The 24916-nt window shown below is 38.8% G+C and overlaps 1 protein-coding gene across 5 annotated transcripts in view; it reads left to right on the forward strand.

Annotated features, from left to right (window-relative positions):
- MTHFD1L (methylenetetrahydrofolate dehydrogenase (NADP+ dependent) 1 like) overlaps nucleotides 1-24916 on the forward strand; it is a 148586-nt gene that overhangs the window by 70423 nt on the left and 53247 nt on the right. For all 5 annotated transcript variants that reach the window (XM_064649127.1, XM_064649129.1, XM_064649128.1 and 2 more), the window contains 4 exons: nucleotides 11311-11450; nucleotides 13163-13204; nucleotides 14251-14351; nucleotides 14846-15023. In XM_064649127.1, the coding sequence (XP_064505197.1) occupies nucleotides 11311-11450; nucleotides 13163-13204; nucleotides 14251-14351; nucleotides 14846-15023 (461 nt within the window). The remainder of the gene's footprint in view (nucleotides 1-11310; nucleotides 11451-13162; nucleotides 13205-14250; nucleotides 14352-14845; nucleotides 15024-24916) is intronic.

A 24916-nucleotide genomic window follows, 5' to 3' on the forward strand; every position in this document is an offset into this window, starting at 1 on the left:
AGAAAAATAGTTTTTGGGGTTTATTTTCTGACTCATTGTTCTGAATCTACAGGCAGAAGTGCTTTGTTTTCTGAAAACTTTTATGATTAAAATTTTTAATAGTGTACACATATGGAGGGGGCAATGTTTGATTATTTGCTTTGTGTATTTACTTTTAGGATGGTTGACTTAAATCTTCATGGCTCCAGAGAAGTCAATACAAATGTGAAATGTGGAAAGGACATAAGTACATGTATTTTTGATAGTGGTAATTATAGTTGGCAAAGTTCTAATATCATTTAGTACAATTTTATATTTTGTGGAGTTGGTTTTCTGTTTTCCACTAGTATTCCATAAACACATGCACACTGAGAGCCCAGTTAACAGGTGTTTCAGAAAGAACTATTTAAAGCTACATTTTCTTATTCGGAATCAGAACTCTGCAATGTTTTCTTCTCATCCTGTGCTACCCTCTCTACCAGCCCAGTTAAGATAATGTGGTTTAGGGAAAAAGTTAAGGTGTGTCTTTAGATGTTCCTGGAAGAAAAATGCTTGTGCAGAGCATTCCAAGGATTTTATTTACAGATGTTTTGTTTTGCCTCAAAAATGTTATGAAGTACTCTATGAAAACACAGTATAAAAGAAAAATACTGTGATTTCTCTGAAAATATGCTAACTTTAAATTGTTGGTTTGGGTTTGGGTTTTTTTAATTTTCAAGCAACAAACTACATGTGTTATTGTGTGCTGGGAATTTTAAGAGCAAATAGTTATTTCTTTTTGAAAACACTAATTAGGTTGCTTACATATCTGACCTTATGACTTAGTGGGTCATTAGCTTTAAAGAAAAATTCAAGAATTCATGACTAGGGATATAAATTTGTTTCTAAACTGTTTTTAAACATGTTAATTAGATTGCAAATAATGCCAGGTTATGTATGGCCAGTATGATTTGTTAATGGAAAGAGTGTTACTTTGGCAAATAGCCAAAGTGCTTTTGAAGGTCAAATGTTGATGATATTTGAAAGTGTTCAGAGGCTGTTCTCTGATTCTATAAAATAATACATTAAAAGACAAGATTAATATCCTAAATGGCATCTCAGGGTCAGTTTGCTGCTCTGACCTTGTAATTTAATTTTTGCAGTTTTATAAAACTGCTGTTTAATTAATTTGATGTGATTGAGAAAACAGATTAGTTTCAGATACAGTAAGAGAAAATGTAGGTTACAGCCTTTTTTAAATTTTGGATGACCTTTTATATGGTTGTTCTGTTGTTGGTCCCTTTATCCTTGATTTTCTATGCTGACAACTTTACTGAACCTGACAATTTCGAACTCTTCAACTGTGCTTCCTACAGTAATAAGGCACATATTTGTAATGTATCTTCAGCTTAGCTCTGGCTGCAAGCTCTGAGTGGGAATGAAGCTTCAGGGACAGAGCAGATGCTTTACATGCATGAGGACACAGCATCTATGTGCTGCCTCCATCTACTGCATCTCAGAGCCTCCCAAGAGAGTGAGTAACAGCTTCATAAATCAATGATTGCAGGTTCAGCTTTTCCTGGAGTCCATTAGGAATTCAGTGTATGGTTTGGTGTTCTTCACTGCACGAGGAGTGAGAAATCACAAAAATGTGGGGGAGGGCTAAGGATGATAGAGTAGCTGAGATGACAAGATGATGGGCAATTATGAAAAAAGAATTAATAATTTATAATCTGTAGTAAAGAGTGATCAACTAATAATGTAGAAATATTTCAGAAATGGTAATGAGTAGTTTGCAATGGCAATTCTGTTGCCTTGATTACATAAATTGTGTTTAAGTGAAGAAATTCACAATAGACATTAAAGAATTGGTCTATCCATGAGCAGCTGAAAGGATTTTTCTTATAAACTAGCAGAATTATGGTTTGGTTTGACTTTGGTTTTGATTGTGTTCTTAATTGGGAAGTTCTTGTAGGCAAATCCTTCTCTATGTGTGATTCGTTGGTGTGTGTCCTTAGTACCTTCTCTCTCCTTAGTTTGTAATTCTTTCTATAAGATAGGTTACACGTGACACATATACAGTCCAACAGACAGTTATTTTCCACAGCATTTTTTTACCAGTTGAGCTCTTTTTCCTTATCCAAAAATTATAGGGAAATAAATAAATACATATGAATAAGTTTGACACAAGCCATCAATCTTACACTTTGAGTAACAGTTCAAATACCAGCTTTGTACAGTTTACTTCAAAAGTATAGACGATTACAACTAAGCTAATGCCTGCGTCTGAAAAGCTTCTATGATTTCCAAAGTTGCTTCTGATGCATTTCCCCATGCATGAGCTATTTCACGAAGTCTGTACAGCACAGTGGGCTTTACATGCCTGCATCTTTTACCCTCCTCTGCTCTTTTGAGGCTTATGCTGCATGTTCTTACCACTAGGCGTTTTTTCCTCCTCTGGATCTTCTGTGGCTTATGCTGCATGTTCTCACCACTAGGCATTTTTTCCTGTCTCCCAAAATACTACTAACAGTACCCAGTGTTTTCTGTCTCTATGGAAAGCCTTCCTGTTTATTGATATCTTAAATTTTGTATGCATTTGATAAACATATTACACTCTGTGTAGTGTAATTTCCACTCTCACAGACCTCTCCAGATAAGCCCTTGGGATGGTCTTGTAGAGTAATTTACGGCCTTTGCATCAGATTTTTCCGTGGGCCATCAAGACAAACTGCTAGTGCAGGGAAATACTCGTCTTCCTGGGGATATGTAACAGGAGATGCCCTTTCCCATGTATTTCTAAAACATGGCTCAGTAGTTTTGTCAAGAACAGTGTTGGTGTCCTCTCCCAGACCAATCATGAAAGGAAGGCATTCTGTCTCCTAGCAAAGACTAAGTGGAATGAAAGAAAACCAGAACCTGTTTGTCCTCCTAGGAGAGGGATTCACTACATGTCTACACTGAAAAGGCAGTGCCTAAGTCATGGGCAAAATCATTATCATAACAAGCAAGTATTCCCTAGGATTTTAGAAGGGCAAGGTGGAGAATACTTCTCCAAGTATGTGCCTCAGTAAAGAGCAAGGGGGGAGTTTTAACAGGACTGCAGCCCAGGGCGAGCAGTTGCATGCATTGTGGGGTAGGCTTACACTATAGTGATTGATGACTCTGTGCCTGGCATGCTTCGGGTGATTGCGCCAAGTGACAGGAGCATTGATCATCACAATTCAGCGGCGGCTCTTTGTTGTGTGGCATCCGCCGCAGCCTCAGCCAACACTACTCTTCTGCTGTCCGTGCACAGATGCTTTTGTTTTGTGATGAGAACAAGGAGAAGCGTGTGTGGTTGGCAAGGTGTTTTCCTGACCTCATGGCCTCTCGCAGCCATTCGCATCTGAAGGCATGCAGGAGTGCATGAATGCTCACAGCCCAGCATATGGTGGTGGTGGGTTAAACAGATTTTGTCTCTGAGTTGTGATAGGCTGTGATGGTAGCTTGTATGGCTGCAAAAAATTCTGTATTCATCATTCACTACCAGTATGATCACTCATTTCCTCATTGTATTTCTGCTGCTCTTTAGAAAGTATGTCATCTTCCAGGGCATATACTGAAGTGATGTTTTGTCTCAAGAATAAGATCTTTTGCATTCCTTCTTTCCTTTTTTTACAAAACAGTGCAATATTGTTGCTAAAGCAGTTGTTACTTCATGACCATTTGATGAAGTGGTTAGAACTTTACTAGGGAAGAAATTTTCAGGCTCTCTGCCTGCCTCTTGAACTTAGTGTTTTCCAGATGCTTGTAACATAATTTCTCAAAGCATGTTTAAAGACCATTTTTTTTTCAAGGGGGGTGTAGGAGAACCCAAAAACTGAGAGCTCAACAGAAAGCACTTTCACTTCAATGGGAGGTGTACTTGTGGCAGGAGCTTCAGCCAACTAGATTGTTTAAAAGTGAAAGTAAATGAAAGTCTGATAGTGAGATACACAGAGAGAAACATAGTTTAAGTGTGATGAGATTTATTTTAAGCCCTTAGGGTAATACTGTGGGTACCATAAGTTAATCTACTCTTTTCAGTTGCAGAATTGTAGGGGAATGGCCTTAAATAAAGATCCATCAGTGATGCTGTTAATTATTCCTTCTACACAGCTCTAAATAAAAAACTGGTGAGGTTTTAATTTTGTAATCAGCAGAAGATTAATAATTCTTTTGCCAAAGGCCATGATGATCTTTTAAGTATGTAACGAAATTGCCTTATTCCTGTGCCATTAATTGTGCTCCATTTAAAAAATGTGATCGGTCATCTGTCTTATGAGCAAATGATACTCTGTTACCTCAAAAGGAGACGTGCTATGAATGGTGAAAGGATGCAATCTAAAATTCACAGTTCTTTTGTTTGAATTTTTCTAGTTAATATTGTGACAGAAGGAGGTTACAAAAGTATATATTTGGTTAGTATATTCAACTATGCATTGCAATTCATGTCAGGACCCACCACTTAGCTTACGAGCTATGGATCTTTACATGAGTCTAGGACACAGAAGTTAAGAGAAAGTGACTGTAAAACCCCGCAGGCTTAGCAGAGGGATTCAAAGAAACATGTAGCCCATGAAGCCACATACAGCTCACTTCATTTCTATTAGAATGACTTGTTTGTGGCTTGTAAGAACATCTTCAGGTTTTTAAATCTCTAGCAATAAATCTAAATAATGAGTTCATTACTAGCAAGCTGCAAGAAAATGTCAAATTTTACATTCAAAGTATTGGAGTATCGTTTGACAAGGTGGCTAGGGATGAATTAAGTTTTCCACTTTTGAAATGCGTCTTCCTTCCTTCCCTTGCTTTTGCTGCTTGTTTGAACATGTTCAGACTTGTAAGTAAGACTTGTCTGGTCTTACTTCAGCTGATTCAAATATAGCCCAGTGGAAAAAAAATTATTTTTTTTCTGAGTTTTTGTGTGTGTTTGTTTTCTGTTTAGCAGATTCCAATAGTTTACCTTCCAATTAGATAAATGCCAAAACCTGCAGGAAGTCTGGGCAGCAGGAAAGGAGCAGAAGAGAAAGGTGGAAGACTTATGAACAAGAATTAGCCCTTCAGCAAGGCAGGGTGCTCATTTGATTCAGACACAGTGTAAAACCATGCCCTAAATTGGTGCTTTGTAGGCAAGAATCACTGCAGCTGCACTTCTGTATATGTTCAAGATGAGGAGACAAGCAGAGCTGTGGAGATGTGCAGAGCATGCTTTCTGTCACACAGTGCTATCCCTGTCAGCTCCTGGAGTTTTCAGTTTGATTCCCACCCTGAATTTAAAATCCAGCATCTTCAGCATACATATATAAACAGGCCTTTAACACCCACAAAGAGGAATTGTATCCTTAATGTCAGAGAATTGAGGTTTAAGGGTTTTCTTCCCCTGTCCTGCTTGTACTACATAAATGAACTTTCTGCTAGTTTTTTTGTCTATAGTCTGGGAATAATCTGTATGAGTCATTGTGCCTTTTCTTTCGTTTAATGTATGAGATGCTCTTGGAAAGTTAGCAGCAACTGGTATTTAAAGTGAGTAACTGTGAGAGGTTATGCGGTAAACTTCAGTTTTTCATTTAAAGCTGCTCTGCATTTCAGTGTTAAAATTAATCCCTTATGGAAAAATAAATGTTTCCAAGCAAAAGATTGAAATAGCTTGTTATGGGGTCCCAAGGGAATGAGCACTTAATTTAAGTGTATTCCTGGGAGCCTAGTTTCCTGTGCAGCCCTTGCTGCCAGGAGGCAGTGACTGTCAGTGGAGGCCTGAGACTCTTGGCCAAAGGAGCTAAGTCTCCTTTGAAGGAAGGTAGTGTGAATTGACTGCTGCTGTCATGGGTTATGATGGCAGGGTACTTGGATGTAAATCTTTGTCTTCAGCTGACATTTTGTTTTTGTGAAGAAGCTGAAAATTTCCAGGAGACGTTTTTTTCCTCCAAAGAAATTTATATTAGGAGAGGTTGCAAGCTGTAGACCCTCAGTACTGCAGCTTGGAGGGTATGCAAGTGGAACCAGAAACCTCATATATAGCATATTTCTCTGGGGATGCTTGTGCAGGTGGGCTGCTCTCTGTCCATGTTTGGAGACTCTTCTACTCAGAGAGTCTCAAGTGAATAGCAGTCTGCTGTGGAACATAATGTCATATAATCTGCTTTCTGAGAATAAAGTTTATTTTGGTCACAACTTCTTGTGGAAGAAAACCCATTAAATGTGTGAACCTTTTGTCTTAAGAAGCCAGGACTGCCATATCTGCTGGTTCAATCAAAAGCGTGGATTGATGGTCAACAATCAAAAATCTCCAGTGCCCAGACCTCTGCAGGGCACATACTGCCCTGGCACCTTTCTTTAGCAAAAGGTGAAAAGTACATATTACCTCCAATTAGCTTATGGTCTGTTAAACTAAGCAGCAAATATTTTTCCAATTACCTTTTCTTCTACACCTCAGAACAACAATGTAAAACTTTGATAACTGGTGCAAAGTATTTTCTTCATGGCATGAAAAATGTTCAGCCTTAACCTATTCATGTGTCATTTTCTGCTGGACTTTGTGTCCAGCAGTGGTAGCAGAGAGTTTCCTGCTACCAGTTTTTTGACATCTGAAAATGCGTCAAAAGAGAAATGAACAGGAAAACTCCCTCTGTTAGGAGGTGGAGGGCGGGGGGGAGGAAGAAAAGGGGGAAAAAAAGTATCTGTTGCATTCCAAAATCAGTCATAATAATGAAAGTTCACTCCAATAATTGCCAGAGTCAGAATGGACAAACATCTGGCTTATTCATCCCTAGCTATACTAACAAAAATGTGATATCCTGTTAGAAAAATCACTGATCGTCCTAGTTTATTTTGGCAGTTTTGCACCTTGGTATTTTTCCCTTAAATAAGAATGTATCAGTACTTTACAGCTAGCATGCCTCCAGCCCCAGGTTCACAGTTCATGTGCTTCTGTGACTTTGAACTCTTCTTTTCCTGAGTTTACCAGCAGACAGCTGCACCAGAACAGAGATGTTTACATGTGGGGAGTAAATGGCAACTTGCAGCTCAGATTTTCCATTTCCTTTTACATTGTTCAGGAATCCAGGCTCACAATTTGTGTCCTAAAGCTTTGCATCTGACTTGGCCTTTCATAGTATGAATGTTTTATTTTGACATTGATTTGTTGATGGAAAGGGCTGACTAGGGAGAAGCTACTTTCACTAGAAATTACCCTCAGTATACACGAAGTTCAATTGTGGGTGAAATAGCTTTTTAAGAAATATTCTAAACATCACTTTCTGTAAGGCTTTCAAGCACTATGTAAATGTGAGACTAATGTGGAACCACTTTGTGCAGCTTCAGCGTGATAGATGTATTTTTAGATGGAGAAAAATTACATTTTTATTAAGAATGATGATGAAATCTGATTATCTGCTTAAACCATGACACTGTCTATTTAAGCTATTGTCATGTGTAGGTGGTTCCCAAATGTGCTTGGCAAGGCAGTAATTACTTGAATGAAGGAGGTTGTGATAATTATAAACAAGAAACAAAACCATCAGAGTGATTTGTTCACTTACCTGAAGTGGAATTACAAACTCCAGTGAAGAGTTCGTTCTGTCTTTACACCACCCGACAGACTTGTCTCTGTTGCCTAATTTAATATTTATGGGCTTTTCCTTTCCCTTTTGTACCTAATTTTGATATTTTGGGTTCAGGCTCTGAATGAAAACTATTGATGATTTTGTAGCAGGAGTGAGTGAAGTAGATGTTATGTCAGTGATCTGTAGAAAGACTTATAGTAATTGTGTGTTGTGTTTTGCCTACTGTTGTTTTGAAACAAGATTCTGCGGTTACCCTGATGTGTTAGAACATGCTAGCTTTTGGTCACCCTGCGTGCAAGTTTGATGAGAACAAATTATTTGACCTTATTGGATCATTTTGGTGCAGTTTACTTCTGATATAGATGTGTTTATTAATTGCTAGGTTTAACCTATGGCCCACTATTAAAAGTAATGTAATGGGAGTGCACTGCTGATACATGAAACTTTAATTTTTAAACTTCATTCCCAGTGTTCCTTATGATACTTGGGCTCTAAAATTGAAGTATAAAATCAAACAGCAGAGTATTTGTAGAATTAGGTTTTGCCCTTTATATCACCACACAGTGAGAGAATCCCAAGAGCCCTATTTACTGAAAATTACATACAGAAAATAATCTTTTAGAACTTGTCCAGATCATCGTCAAGTCCTGTATGTGCAAAAAGGGGATTCAGAATGCAAAGCAGGGCCTGCAAGTGTAATATCCCTGATCTGAGTCTGCATATGTTTGCCATGGGGTTGTGTTCTTAGGCTGGCAGTGCAAATACCTGTGTGTCTTCTGTGAGCTCGCTGAAGGCAAATCAGTTACCTCTTTACTTTTATTAGAACTGCTTTAGAACTCTGTGCCTGGGAGATGAAAGCAAGCAGTTAACATCATGCTGATATCTATTACAAACCTCCTACCTGCTTCCAGGGCAGCAGCCCAGGTAGCCATGATTCATAGGGGTGGAAAAAGGCCGCTTGGCAGGGGACAGGATAAACAGACATCCATGGAGGGGAGCTGAAGCTGGGCAAAAACTGTGTATGCAGGTAGCAGTGGTTGTGTTATAAACTTTTCTTCAGTTGAGGTACACGACTGCTTAAGTAAATGTTTGTTACCCAAAATCTATGTCAGGTAACCTGTAATCTATAATTGTAATGTGTTGACAAAGTATATATGAGAAATCATAACCAAAATAAATGGCCCAGTTTGTGTTGTTACATTTAAAGTGATTAGCTGGTTTATCTCATGATCTCTAAATGTAGACTAGCTTGAAACTTCCTATTCATAGTCTGTGTTTTTCATTGGTGCTTTCATTTGAAAGCAGGAAACAATCTGAAAGTAATTGTATCAAGTGTTTCAGCACAAAGATTTTAAATTATAATAGCTTGGCATATTATTCTGCCTTCTTACTATTCCTTGGAGGAAATAAAATGGAGTTGCAACTTTCATCCAGACAGCTTTTCTACTACATCCTGTTTCCTTCCGCACACTGGAAAAAGCACTGACGTCTCCCTTTCCTCTGCTTCCAGTGAAAAAATTCCATTCCCCATGTTGTAGCACACACTCTGGTGGAAACTGGTGTTGTGTTAGCTTTTCAGATGTCAATACGGTATTTGGGGTTTTTTAGGCAAATGCACATTTTGCCCTCCCTATCAAAGGAAAGCATTGCAGAGAACAGACGAATATGCACAGCTGCTCAGATAGGTGGCCCCCTGCACAGCTCTCCTGACCATTTGCCCTGGCTGCCTACACTGTCCAAAGGGTGGCTTATACCTCCTCGAGAGAACCATGAAGTACTGTGTGAGCAGTTGCTGTATTTACTGGAAGGCTGACATCTCTGCTTTTCTCCCACTGAAAGGCAGACTTGCAATCCTCCTTTCTCTAAGGAAAATTGACCCTTGAAAAGGCTTGGCATGAAATGGATTAACTCCCTGGAAACTTTGTTTGGAAATGTTAGTAGACTGCTATGTATATACGCTGGCAGTCTCTGGAAGAGACAAATTATTTTCCCACCCTCTCAAGCACTTGGTAGTTTATCTTTTGTTTATATTAAGGATTGATCATGGTTATATATTCCTGATTCAGAGTTCTCATTAATCACCCTATGCCACATAAGAGATTGGAGAAGAAGAATAGGGGTTACTGGAAAGCAGAAACGTGATCTCTGGCTCTGCTTTTAATATGACTTACCCTGACATTAGCTTTGCTCCTATGAATTACTGTGTTTGTGTAAACCTCTTTTTTTTTTTTTTTTTTGTTCCATGTTTGCTATGTCTGTTTTTCTCAGGGCTATTCGGAAAAAGATTATATACTTATTACAATGATTTAGGAGAATATTAATCATGATACTTGCCATGTTACTATTTCAAGAGGTCCCTGCCCCCCTCAGCATGCCCACCTCCTTGTTTGCTAACACTTGCTTCCTCTCCCAGCCCCAGCAGCCATTTCCTCCCTCAGAGCAGATCCACACAGGCAATTGTTTAAGCCTGTGCAAAATGAAGAAGAGGTGAAAAAGGACTGCTGGGGTGAGGACAAATGCCCAAAGGCTGTGACTTCCTAAAGTGCATTGGCTGCCAACAGAGAGATACTTTCTGCCACAGCAACAGAGCAGATCTGTACCTCCTCCTCCTTGACCCTACTGAAGGTTTCCAACCCTGAAATGTTCAATCAGCTGTTGTGGTCACTTCCCCTCCTAAGTATGGGAGACAAAACTGCTGGCAAGAGGGAAAGAGAAGGGAATTTACTGATTTTTACAAGTTGATTATGAGGGTTATAAGAACACGTTACCGGCCCTGCTTGGAGCCAAGTTGAGAAGCCTCTGGAGCAAGTATTTTCCCACCCTGGTTTGTCAGCCTGAAAGTCCCTTCACATCTTTCAGAGGCGTGCATTGAGCCCAACTCATTAGTGTGTTCTGGTGGGAAATTTTTACATTGGCAAATTTTCAACCAATGGGAGATTTAATCCCTTCAATTTTTTTATTTGCTTTGTGCTTGTGTTTGTCTAATAAAAAGAAATTATTTGGATTTTATAAGAAGCAATTGAAATAATTGCCGTTTGACAAATCAGAGCAAATTCCCTCTGAAGAGACTGATACAATTTAATACAGATGATCTTCTCTTTATTTGTAGCTCCACTAAAAATATTTTGCCAGGTGTATCCTAATTCTGGACAGATTTTTCTCTTGAGTCATGTTACATTCATGTCTGCCTTCTTTGGTGCAAAAGCCCACTATTAAATTCACTGTTTAACAGCATATTGAATACTATGACTGTAACTGCTGGTTTGTGTTTATAATTAAACATTCTCTCCACAAAAGCAAGAGATGATCAGAAGTTCTGCAAACTTAGAAGAATTTATGTCCATTAGTTGTGATGAAAACACATCTTTAGTGAAATCGAAGGAGAATTAAAATAGGAAAGTCTTATATCTGTGAGAATTTGCAAACATTTTAAATGTAATTGCACAGAAACAGTGATTTTAGAGGACTAGATTTTTTTAAATCCTTTGATTCAAACTAATTTAGATTGCTTGGGTTTTTTCCCCCCATTTGACTACTTTTGATGACATATTGTACATATCAAGAATGAGAGAACTTATTTCTGAGTTGGGAATAGGTTTTTAATCAGACTCTGTAATGTAAATAGAACTCTATTTGAAAGTTCATTCAAAACTGAGTACTGGTGTATATTTAAGTGCACTGTATGCTAAAGTAGAAATATCCCCCAGTGTTTAACCAAAAGCATGTTTAATGTGTGGTTTTGTTTTGTTTTTTTAATGTTTAACAGTAACTGAAGCTGGCTTTGGTGCTGACATTGGGATGGAGAAATTCTTCAACATCAAATGCAGGGCGTCTGGCTTGTTTCCCAGTGTGGTTGTACTTGTTGCTACAGTGAGGGCTTTGAAGATGCATGGAGGTGGGCCAAATGTAAGTTTTTGCACCTTTCTTGGAAAATAAAATTGTTGCTAATATTTGAAATAAGTAAAATATCTTGATTTAAGAAATATTTGGGGTAGCCTAAGGGCTAATATTTAAATAACCCTTCTGAGATACCTCATTATATAGATGTTACCTCTAAAGTTAATGCAAGAAAGGCACAAATGAAAGAAGAGGGACGAAAGAGCTCTGAAGAAGTACTGTATCTTGCTGAGCTAGGAAAGTTTGTTCACATGAAAAAAAAGCTATAAGATATAAATATCTATATTCTTTTTCCTGCCTTTTGAAATAGCATTTTAAAGTGCATTGAAGTAGTCATAGGCTGGGAAATTTGGCAGCTGAGGAGGAATGAGAATGAATTCGGGTTGCAGTGTGTGAGTGGAAATAGAGAACATTGTTGGTGAAGGTTTTGAGATTTCTTTCACTCCAGTAATGGGTACCCATTACCCCTTCTGTCCTTTTATTTTGTTCAGGTTAATTTCCTCAGAGATGCTGAAGTAACTGATAAAATTTTGCAAATGTTTTTCTGGTGTACCAAAAGTCACCAGTGTATCGTTTTTTTGCTATTTAAGCCACAAAGAGACTTGTACCAATTACTGGTTGTAGAAGTGCTCCTCAATCGTGCAGTCAGATCAGACTCTGCTAGCCAACTCTGCTAGCCAAGTAGACAGAAACTGAAATTAACTCCTGGAAACACTTTCATCTGCCCAGCAGCATGCTAGAGAGTGATGCTGCCAGGGAAACAGTCTCACTGGGTGAAAATACCAGAGCTGTTTCCACAGCCACAAAATTTTGGAATGCGTGGTCTCCCTTACAGCTAAACATCTCTAAGAGTTAAAGCTGAGCCATCCTTTTTCAGTCTTTCAGGTTGATATAATTACAGGACTTTCTGTCATTTTAGTCCACTTCTAATACACCTTTTCTTTATTTTTAATTACATTCCTCCATTCCTTACAAGGCAGGTGTATTGTCACACGTGTTATCATTCAATCTAGCAAAAATAGGACTTAAATATGTCTTAATAACTGTTTCTGGTTTTGTCTGAGTTGCGTCTTTAGAAGTTTAAAACTTTTGTTTGTTTACAAATGCGATGCATTCATCACAGAGGCATGTAGAGTACCAGATACTTTTACTGGGAGGTTACCTATAAAACGGACCCGTGCTAGAGACAAAAGTGAGTAAGTCCAGTGCCTGGGATTGATGTATGTAGTCCTTGAAGACTAAATATAGTACCCTGGTGATACTCTTTGCATGTACACCTTTGTGCTTTCCAGCAAAGTAAATTACTTGCATGCAGTTCCTTGCCCCAGGCAGCAATTGCAAGACATTAAAAGATGATGTTCCTCTTCTGGTCATCTGTGTTGCTGTTATTTCTTCAACCAGCTGTTGGAGGTTGCTGTCCATTGTCTTTGTACTGCTGGTGTCTTGTAACAATATGTAGAATGAAATCCAATTAGCTCTCCTTTACTGCATCTTTTGCAATTAGTTCTTAAGTCACTACCTGTATCTTACTACCCGAATACAATAGGAAGTGCTGGTATTCTTTATGTACTGGTGAAATAAAACAGAAGCTGCAGACAGACTATGATGTTGTGTGCAATGTATGTGTTAATTGGCAGTATAGAAAGTAGGCAAAAGTGCATTGCAGACCCTCTAGGGTTATGACAAGTGTCAGTCTGTGATGACTTTGTTTATTATCCCAGGTAACTGCTGGTGCCCCCTTGAAGAAAGAATACACAGAAGAGGTAAGAGGAACGGTTATAAAACTTAGGAGAGGTTTGTTTAAAGGAACAAAATAATGTGGCATATGGAAAATCAGAACTTCTCGTTCCTCTGCATAGTGTGCAGCCTCAGGTTTGACAATAGCATGCTCTAATGCTGACATTCAGTGAACATCTTTAAATAGGCACCGCCAACAAGTAAAGCCATCTCATCCTCCCTCAGCCCCTTTCTGTTATCCCTCTTGGATGTATTATTTGTGTGACTGCATGATGGATTGTAGTGAGAAATTGAACTAGCTGAAAAATAACCTTTTTTCAGTAGTTTTTCTGGAACTACTAAGTTTTCAGATTGACCAGCATACAGGCATTTATAGAAGGAAGAGAGCAGAGTGGTGTAGGGGTCAAAGACATTCCCTGAAACTAATGATAGCATAACTTGTTCACTAAACAAGTTGAATCTGTGTTTCACGTTTGGGCTTGGATGTCACTCGTCAAACAAGTGTGAATTCTACTGGTTTGTTTTCTTTGTCACTTCTCTGTAGCCAAATTCCGGTCTTCTGCTTGTATGAAGCTAAGAATATGTATTTTGTTATAATTAAGACAAGGTCTACAAAGTGTGAGGTAAAAGAGTAAATAAGGAAATCCAGTAATGTGTTTTTATCTAGGATATGTATGTGTATATAGATTAAACTATATATCTAACACATCTGTATGTCAATCCCCACCCCACTACTGTAGTTTTTATAAACTTTGCAAACAAGAGACTAACAGGTCTTTCACAGTCATGACAAGCAACCAGTCGTCAGCTGTACCGTCCTCTTGTGTCCCAGAAGAGAGCAATGGTTTCATGTACAAACTTTGTACACTGATAGTTACTTAAATATGTCTGTTGCTTATTAGTTGAAATAAGAATTAATAAGGGCAAAAATTCTTTTGTCTGGAAGCTTTTCACTTGGCTGCAACTGTCATGATCAACACTGTTTTGTTCACTTTAATTTATTGAAAATTCTTTGGCTGGAGAAGTCTTTATGTATGTTACCATTTCCATTAATTTTTATTTAATTGCACAGAACCTCCAGCTGGTAGCTGATGGCTGCTGTAATCTACAGAAACAGATTCAAATTACTCAGCTCTTTGGAGTTCCTGTTGTGGTTGCTGTAAATGTCTTCAAGTAAGTCTATTCTTTGATTACTTTTGTGAGTAAATACACAGCTTAAACTTCTCTCTTTTCTTGGTTTTTAAATTAATGAATTTTGGCATAAAGAAAAGAAGCTATTAAAAAATTTCCATTTTCATCATGAATATAAAGGTATTTAACTCCTTAGCTTGTCCTTAAGGTTTTAAAACCAACAAAAAGAATATACTATTATGGAACTGACAATCTTCCATGTTAATTAGCTATAACAATCACAAAGAGTTAATTAGCTATAACAATCACAAAGAGTTAATTTGCTATAACAATCACAAAGAGTTAATTTGCTATAACAATCACAAAGAGTTTTCTTGCAACATGTAAATACGTATACTCTGTATAAATGCATTATGTATGTGGCAAATTTCCTATATTGCTTTACAATTGCTGATGGTGGAATAAGGCTAAGTTTATAATGTTATAAAAGAGTACTAATTAAACAAAATAATGAGATGGAATTGTTTGCCTGGCAGAACCGACTCACCTGCTGAGGTTGATCTGGTGTGTAAGATTGCAAAGCAGTCTGGAGCATTTGATGCTGTACCCTGCAATCACTGGTCAGCTGGTGGTAGAGGAGCAGTAAAATTAGCTCAAGCTGTGGAAAAGGCGGCCAATCAGAAAAACAGTTTCAAATATCTCTACAACTTGGAGGTAAGAATTTTTATTTTTTTTTAATGAAAGCATGCTGCATCAGAGTTGGATTTAAAACAAGAAGAGCATTGCAACAGTTACCCAATATACTTGGAAAGGAACTTGCCTTGGTTTAAAATCACAAAAACTGAAGAGAACAATCTGTGGCTTCTCTAATCAAAGAACAGGATACTTGCTGGTAATGATTGTTGTTTTATTGCACTGAATGATGTTTCTGATGCTTCCATGTGTAATGTAAAAGTATGTATGCAGATGGAACATTCACAAATTATTGAGAGACTTCTCCACAAAGATCTCACAGTCATGGTATTTTTCCTGTCAGTCAGCTAAAATGAAATGTAGTTGCTGTCTCACAGTGATGGGTATTGCACCACATTGTGGCTTCCTGAAGCGTTCACTCTCCGTATGAGAAGGATGTAACAGGTAGCATGTCCTCGCTCATCCTACGTCTATCCAGCCCAACCAGGTCAACACAGAGAAAAAGCATTGCCTTTAGCAGCACCTTCTTACACAACACAGCTCTCAGATGAACCTGAAGAGCAGAGGTGACCCAGTCCTGTTCCTTCTCTCCTGATGATCAGATTGGAGTCTGCTAGTACAAAATGGCACACATATGTGGGTCACTGCTGCTGTTGGCTTTATATCCTCAGTCTACCCAGGAACAGGTCCCAGTGCCCTTGCCTTGCTCCAGCTGATGGCACCAGAGTCCACAAGCCCCTGAGTTTCATGGCTTACTCCAGCTGCTGGCACTCAGACCTTTCCTCCTACTCTCTAGTGCTCATACATACACATCTAGAGCAGAGAGCACACCTGCACAGAAGGGAGTCAGAAATCAGATTTAATGAGAATAGAGCATAGATTGTGGTCCTCGAGTACAGAGCTCAGTTAGTCAGACTACTGACAAGGCAGACACCTTTACACCCAACTGATGCCTTCTTCCTCATTTCACTCATTTTTTTCCCCACACTTGTTCCTTTTCGATCCACCTTGATTACTCCCTTTCCCCATCTTTGCTCCTTCTACTAAACAATCTTTACACATTCCCATGATCCCCTTTGAAAATCCCATCCTAAAGTTTACACAGTCCCAAAATCTGCTTGTTCATACATCCCATAGAGTCATGTGCTGCTGCAGGCAATCACTTGCTTTCATTTACAGTTTTCTGATCAAAGAGTCTCCCCATTGACACACCTTGGTGCATTTCACACCAAGGACAGTAGTCTCATCTTCCCCTTGGATAGGAAACAGGCAATTCAATGCACTCTAATTTTCACTGATTAGGTTTTTCCACTGATTATATTACTAGGGTTCCTCCACCTATCATTGTTCCTCTGATCCTTGCTGGGGCTTTGTGTCTAATTTGCTTAGCCGTTAGATAACCTAACAAATGATAGTGTAGTCCAAGTTTCAATCCTATGTCTGCCAGAGATAGTGACTCTTTTTCCATGTCTTAGAGACTTTGTTATTGCAGTTGTCTGGAAGGTAACATCGCAGCATTGTGACCTATCACGAGGAGTAGCTTGCAAAGAAGTATTGCTTGGGCCCCTCAAGCTCCATGCTTGAGTACCACTGTGGTGGCAGAACACTTGCAGGGACATATTGCCAAAAAGGTTATACAAATGATTTCTCAGGACCTTCCTAGCTATCCAAATGTGGGTGGGTTTAAATCTGGGCAACCAAACAGACTTCTCTGGTTTCAAGGCTTTGGAGCCAATTTGACAAGGGCTGTCAGATTTTGGATCCTGTGCCCTAATTGACTGTACTGCTTAAGTTTCTTTAGAAAATGTCTGAATGATATTTTTTAACAAGAGAACCTCAGTTTCATTCTTTTAAATGGCTGAAAGTTCCTGTTTTGATTCTTCTCTCCAGAAAAAAGTTCAGCTTGAGGTAGATATGCCCTACTATTGTCTTCCATTCTCTCTTCTCCTTGATACGTACCCTGTATGTATTGCACCCATTTTATTTCTTCTTTAAATGTCCCCTGCTGTTTTTCAAAATGTCAGTAATCCAGACAACTCCTATCAATATTAACCAGTGCCTTGACAGAATAGAGGTAAATACATTGGGAATATTAGTGCTGCGGCATCTACTCAAGGCATTTTGCCCATGCAATTTTTTACAGCTAAAAAATGAACCATGTATCTACCTTTCTAAGTTGGTCTCTTCCGAGGTGCTCTGAAAAATGAATCCATCATCTTACTGAGCTTGCGTAATAACACAGAGAAAAAAATTCTTTGAAATATATATGCAATACTTTTAACCACTGAACACTTGTCTTACAGAGATAGGACATTAGCACTGGCCAAGTCACATCCTTAGGCTCTGATGTTACTAAATACTGTGTAGCTTATAATCTTGTGGTATGAATGAGTAAAAAGGATTGGTAAGGATGGACTCTAAGTCTAAAGAAAATGAGATTGGTTTCTACTTTAATGTCTTTCCCAGGCACATCATTTCATGCTGTGTTGCATGAACAGCATGATCTTAAGCACAAAGGGAATGAATCACAACTTTACATCAACTTAATATACCATAACTTCACAAAAGTATTATGTCTCAAAAATATATTGAAGGGATTTTACAAAAACATATAAAGATTTTTAAATACTGTAAAAAAAGTAAATTCAGGCCAACAAAAACAGTAAAGTTCAGGCTTCTGTTTCATTCTTACTGTGCAAAGGATGGGGAATGAAGCAGTTGGAGTAGGAGAGTGAAACAGCAATGCTGTCACTTGTACATTATGTAGGTCAGTTGGTTACTAGGCTCACAGAGAAGTGAAGGAAAGCCACCTCACCCAAATAAGCCTGCCCAGATATTAATCAAGATTGTAATAAGATTTTTTTGGGGGGTATGATTTTTACTGTTCAAAGGGATAAAATTAAGAAATTTAAGAAAGATAAGAGGTAGTAAAACGGGATTCAGGCCCAATGATTTTTCCCCATCATTGTGCCTAAAGGGTGTGTAAGTGAAAGGACATAATTCTACCCCTCATCTAACTGCTAGATTTGTCCAGTTACTTGAATACTACTACATTCTGGTTGCCTCAAGTTTGATGGAATTTGAGCTGTTGTTGGCTTTTTTCCTGTTTTCTTTCCCCTTTGGAAGGTCAAAGAGGAGAAATATCCTGTATGAAACTTTCCACTACCACGTCATTCATATATCAGTCTGTCTTTATGAAATTACTCTTCCTTTTACTGTGTCTCCATTTAATCCTTTAATGTCTATGCACCTTGTTTTCCTGTCTGGAAAACTAAATCAGAATTTGCTTCTAAAACTGGCTATAATTAGAACAACTTCCAACAGTACAGACCACTATAGCTAAAACAGGTTCATTCAATAATTTGATGTTTTGTTAGAAAGCATCGCCCCAGCTTGAAAAAAAAAAACTTAAAGCCCCTATATGTAAAAATGATTTATATCCTTTTTAACTACTTAGAATAAAGTTTGCAGTAAACTATTTTATTAGCATACAGTCAGAGATTTAATTAAAGGATAGTCCAGACCAAGTGTGCTCTCTTTGTTTTGGTTTTTTTCTAAATGGCATGCATCTCTCCAGTGCTTTATGTAATTTCCAAATGTATCTCTGAAAACAAGGGCTTCCTTGAAAGGTGTTTATAAATGTGTATAATATGAGAAGAACAAGAAAGTATTTTCTAGATCCGTTAAATACTGTTTCTGAACATAAAATCTGTTCAATAGCTTTCTGAATCCTGAAGTATGGTTATACATTTATACCATTTCTTTGATACCCAAGCATACACTGAATGAGCAATTTTAGACATTGGGCGCAACACAGTTGTGTCAGTTCAGGACTCAGGCTCTGCTAAACTGTCCTGTTCAGTATCATAGCAAGCTACTCTACTTTTAAGACTGTGCTAACTATATTCCTTGAAGCATCTATTTTGATCTGTTTAGATTTCCTTGGGTTTAGCTTTGTGACACATTCTATAGTCCCATTTTTAGATAGCTTTTCAGGTTCTCTTTATTTATTTCTCTAAGTAGGCAAGATTATTTTTTTTATCAAGTGGCTCATGCTTGTAGTTTGTATTTTTTTTTGGTCTTGATTATAGCAGGGATTTGTTTGACATTTGATATTAGATGAACAAATATTTTTCAGGAGTTGAAATGAGAATAGAATAGCTTATATATGGTTTTGGGAATCTATATCTGTACCAGTGTAATTTCATGGACAGAGTACAAGATGTGACCTTTGACAAGTACAGACAGCACCATTGCCACTGTAGGAGTGTAAGAAAATGACATAAACAGATACAGTGCACCATGAAATGCTTACAGTATTAGGAATTGCACAGGGTGGGGTGGGTTGTTCAGGAGCAAGGATGAGTTTTCATCTGATAGGCTCCAGAGTTTATAACATAGTTTAAAAGATTACTGGCAGTAATTGAAATAAATACTACAGTATTGTGTGGGTTTAGTATGGATTTTTGTCCCCTCTGCACAATAACCTCTCTTAATTTACTGTTGAGTTGTTTTCTTGAAGAGTATTTCCCTTCAGTGCTTGGAGGATAGGTTTGTTTTAAAGGCCTTCTGAACTCTCTATGAAATAATCTGTGGTGGTTTATTTTAACATATATTCGTGGTACATATGGAAAATATCAAAATATCAACCCTCTTATCACTGTTGACTTCCCTTCTGGGTTCACTTTTCTTGAAGTATGGGTCTTTAAGTTGCAGCAGAAAGCTATTACTCAAAATAAAGTTGACTGACCCATTGAAAGTAAGTTTAGATAACTAGGGGGAGGAAAGGAGAGGATGGAAACATACGCATCCCATTCCCAAATTTCTCTGGCCACTCTTGGCCAGGGGTTTCTTGCCTGTTGAGTAACCTGCCTTCTTCCGCTAACCTGGTCTTCTTCTTTTTTCTCCTGTGGTGAACTCTTCCTTGACTAACAGGAGCCCTCCTCAACCTGGGGCAGGAAACAGAAAAAAGCATAAAAAAGAAGGCAGGCATTAGGTTTTTAAGAGTTACATTGCCCCTTCCTGCAAGGCAGCTGTAGTGCAGTGGGCTGTCACTCAGGAGATAGAAGAGCGGAGACAAATAAGTATATGGCATGAGGCAGGATCAGCATATCTGGCTGGTCAACAAGTTAGCCTTGTCCTCTTAAAAGAATGACACAGTAACCTGACAAGTATTATTGAAGAGACTCAAATCCCCTGATTTATGCTGCATTGGAAAGCTAAATTGAAGAGTGTAAAGGTCGCAAATGGGAGGGAGGAAAAGGGGCTGTTTCAGTTTTCTGAGTTTGTCAGATGATACCTTTTTTTGACAGTGCTCTGCCTTTAGGTAATATCATGATAAATGAAAATACTTTGAGGTTATACTGTCAAAGTTGATTGCATAAATATTTTGGATGAGTGCAGTGTATTGCCTGGCCCGCCCTGCAGAACAAAGGCGAGCTTTCTCAGCTTGGGACTGTCCACTGAGAATGAGGTTGAGTAGCTTCACTTCTCAGGGAGGCATTCAAGCAGTTAGCAACCTCAGCGCTGGTGTTTTTCTTCCCCTGCTGGGAGTGTAATAATAACTTGGGCAAATCTGGAGCATCTGAGCCCACAGTTTGGCTACCCCTGTGGGTAAGCACAACCCTGCCTTGGTTGTGCTGTGGCAGTATGGTGTGGGCTGTCGCTTGTCTCATTTCTTCCAGTCTTCGCTTCAGCTGTCACAGACAATGGGTCACTCAGAGGGGTCTGAGGTTAGCATAGATGAAAAACTCTGCTGGGAGCTGTTCTGTGCGTTATTTTCTCTTCCACCCTCTGGCCATGGTCTCCAATAGCAAGAATGAGGTGTGAGTAATGAAGGAGGAAGAGCCCTGTCAGTGGAGAAGAAGGCTCCTTGGTCTATGTACTAGGAGAGGAGGAGAGGCTCGAAGAGGAAGGCACAGTCAAGGAAGAGCTCATGTGGGCCTGGGTTTGAGGATGCTGACCTCCTGGGGCACAGTGTTTCTCATCATTTGTACACTTGTCATCTTTTCAGTCGCAGTGATTGAATGGGAGACGCGGGGGGAGGGGGGTGTCAGGGGTATTTTCTGTTTCTTTCACTAATACCACAAAGTCGTTAAGCCATCGTGTGTCTGCTGTCACATCAACCCAACATACCTCTGGCTCATTTGCCTAGGAGGCAAATAGCTTCTGTGTTTTTCTTATACAGCACAGAGTTCAGTCACATTTGGACCTAATGGAAAAGTCCTTAAGCATTACTGGGATAGGAATAAATAAAGTTACGTATGCTCCTCACTGAAACTTTTCCTGATAATTGATGGAGATCATTTCTCATCTTGAAATGCGGGCTGTGCTGCCCTCCAGGGTATGCTAATCTTTAAATTATTTCCCCCCTCCCCTCTACTGCTAGTAAGCCATCTAGCAGTGAAGCCACATTAAAGAGGAATTCCATAAGGCTGTCCCACCCACTCCTCTCACTCCTGTCAAAGAGATTTCAGTGGCGTCTGGACACTTCTTTCACTGAATTGGGTGCTCTAGGATTGGAAGCTATCTTCCTTCCACTCCATCTCTTTATTTGTGGATATAGGCTCTTGGCGGCACTGCACTTTTATGTTTGTTTTCATTATTTCCCTATTCTTCGTGTAAAGCAATTTTCTTAGGCACAGCTGGGGTTTCAAAGTTGGGGAAATGGAAAATAAATCTCTAAGGCCACAGGCTTAGGTGTTGATTCACAAACTGTTTAACTTGACTGAATACACTTTTCCACAAATTAAAAAACAAACTGTTGTCCTGTGCCAACAAAGGAAGAGCAGTGCTAAAGACTTGGAAATCCTTTTGTCAGCCACAGATCTTCTGGAACCAGAATATACAGATACTTTAATAAATGTGTTTTTATTTTATCCAAGGGAAAAGCTGGAAGTAGGAGTTTGAATGTGCAGAGTCAGCTATTGTTTTAGCACTGCACTCTGTCACCCCACACAGCACCTTCAGCCATACTCCCATCATGTTTTCATTTGGCAGCTTCCCAAGAAGAGGAGTGAGTGATGTCTGCATACTGTTTCACTTAGCCAAACAGTGACTCTTTTTTATTGCTTTCAGTGAATGTGCGAGTTAAAATTTAAAAACAAAAATGTCACTGCCTTGAATTTTGAATTATTTTAAGAATTTCTGTTAAAACACAAGCAGCTTAGTTACAATAAGCCCAGACGTTGTTACCTTATAATTAAACTAGTGATCTCATAATTAAAAATAGACAGTGAGACTAAAGTGAATGTTTAAAGTATCTGAAGTATGTGTAAGTTACAAGTGAATAGTGCTATTGTATATTCTCTGCTTTAAAGACATGTTTTTTCAACAGAATCTTAAGTTTTGTCAGAGAATACAGTAGTTTTAAATATTTATGTTGTGTAAATGTGAAGACATTGTTTCAGGCAATGCTACACACGTGGGCATTCACTTACAGTTTTCCATTTAAACTAGATAATACCAGCACTTCTCATAGTAGTGTGACTTAGCTGCAACCTAGTGGAATGTAGTATGACTGGGAACTTACTGCTATTGTCTCTGACTTTTCAGAGATGTTTTCTGTTGGACTCTTTTGGTGAGGAAGTCAGGGGGAAATGTTTAAAAGCAGAAGGAATGAAGGAGGAAGGGAACAGGGGTTATTTTCAGCAGTCTCAGGGATTGGCTATGGGGAGTTAAAAAAACTACTTCCTTTTCCAATAACCAAAGAACTTAAAAAGTCAGGTGTCCAAATTAGGATGCAAAAGATGGGAATCTCGAGCACAGTCCCAGACCAGATCCTTGCTAATTTGCATGGTTTTGGCTTTTGTTTCACTTAATACTTAACACTTAATACTTAACAAGACTGATTTTAGGAATCCCAGCCAAGCTGCGTGTCCCTGCCCCAAGCTGCTGTTTCTGCTGGTACATTTCAGTGATCGGATTTGAACAGTTTGAGCAACTCTTCCTGCTTTATACTGGCTTTGCCTTTACGGTAAACTGGATATGTGAACTGATACGGGATGCAATAGGTATTTTTTCCTACATTATGTTTTAGCTTGGATCACTTTCTCTGGTATGTGCCAGCTGCACAGTGGTGCTGCCCTCTCAGTTGCACTGGCACATGGATGAGTGTGAGCAGCAGAGGAAAGGAAGGTGATGGAGGGTCTATGGAAGCTGGTCTGCTGTCCATGGAAGCCCTATGTGGAAAATTGATAATCTGAAGTCTGCTGTTATAGCTGATATAAGAGTTGAAGAGTGAAGGAAATGTGAGAAAAGGCTAGCAGAAATGAAACGCTATTAAATTACGTTTTGGTAAAAACCTTGTTGTTGATAGTATTGGAAGAAAGAAAATTGTGTAATAAATGGCACCAACATGCACTAATATCATGTCTTGCAAGTGAGGTGGACTGAAAGGAGCAGTATGGGTGGATGACAACACTAGTATGATTTCATCTTAGATAATCAATTCAGTCTTGAGAATGACAGGCTCTCCTCTTTATCAGTGCTGATTGCATGGATTAATCGGTCTCTATCAAGTAGTGAAATATACAGCTGCACAGATACTGATTTTGTGAAAGCAGTTTGTGCACTTCTGCTTTAGCACTTGTTATGTTTTAGCCACAGAGAAAATCCTGTTTATGGTGTGCGTGCTTGTGCTTGCCTCAAAAGAAGCATATGGCTTTGGTAGCTAAATATGTGAGATTTCAGAAATGCACATTATCTCTGGCAGGCCTGACAAGATTGGTTGTTACTGAGAGGAATCTCAAAGCTACTGAATTGTCAGCAAATATCCCATGTGGCCCTGTAGCACCTTCTCATGGTCAGTGTAAATTTACATATCTATAAAAGTCAGGTTTCATCTAAATGCATACTGTCTATTGTCTATCTGTCACCTGTTCTTCACCTAAATGTACTTAGTTGTGTAACATTCACAACATTACATCAGGGAAATGAGAAGAGGAATAACTTCTATTGCTGATTTTAAATCTCTTGTGCTTTTGACACTCTGGATATTTTATAAATTTCATTCTCACCCTAGCTGTCCAGGTAACAGAGGTGCTGCGAAATTAACTTGTTGTTCATATGGGTGCATCAATACTCATCATTCATATGAGACTTTTCATCCTCCTTTCATTAAGGTTGTTTTACTTAAGGCCTGTAAATAGGTGCACCAGCGTAGATAAGCATTGGAGTTTGCAAGTGGGAATGAACAAGTTGTTCAGGAATTTCATAGGCCATTGTAGAAAATTCTCAGATTCTCAGACAAAAAAAAGTGAGAGATGTTGTCCTAGTTCCAGCCAGGACAGGGTTAATTTTTGCAGTAGTGGGAGGGGCATGGTTAGGAGCCTGAGGTTTTCTATATGTTTTCTATACCTCCTTACATTGTTACAGGGGTGGGAGAAATGGAGTCTCTTATGGGCAGAAGGGGTTCCAGTCTGGTTGAGTAAATGTGGCAGAGGGAGCCGTCCAGTTTTGTCTATTATCAGAGTTTTTTTCTCTGTGAATCATTTCTTTCCTTGTATCCTCTGTCATAAGTATTATAACTGTTTGTTTTCTTATTTCATTGCTGTTTCCAGTAAATTGTTCTTATCTCAACCCATGATTTTTGACTTTTGTGCCTCCAATTCTCTTCTCCATCCCACTGCAGCAGGGAGGGGGCAGGGAAAGTGGAAGGAACAAGAGAGAGCAGTGTGTGGTTTGGAGTCTTAGTGGGGGCACTGAATTGGGGAATACCCTTCCTAAACCATGACAGATGTGAAATAATTCTTGCTTTTAAGTATCTGAGATATGTGATTTCTGCTGACAGGTATTTGACCAAAGTGTGTGAGGTACAAATAAGTAGCTCACATGATTTACTTTTTTTTCTAGATAAGTGGCATCAGGTGGAGCAAAAATCAAGCTTAAAATCCCTTAATGATTTAGTTACTTGT

The sequence above is a fragment of the Pseudopipra pipra genome, chromosome 3 (genome assembly GCF_036250125.1).
Source record: "Pseudopipra pipra isolate bDixPip1 chromosome 3, bDixPip1.hap1, whole genome shotgun sequence".
NCBI lineage: Eukaryota > Metazoa > Chordata > Aves > Passeriformes > Pipridae > Pseudopipra > Pseudopipra pipra.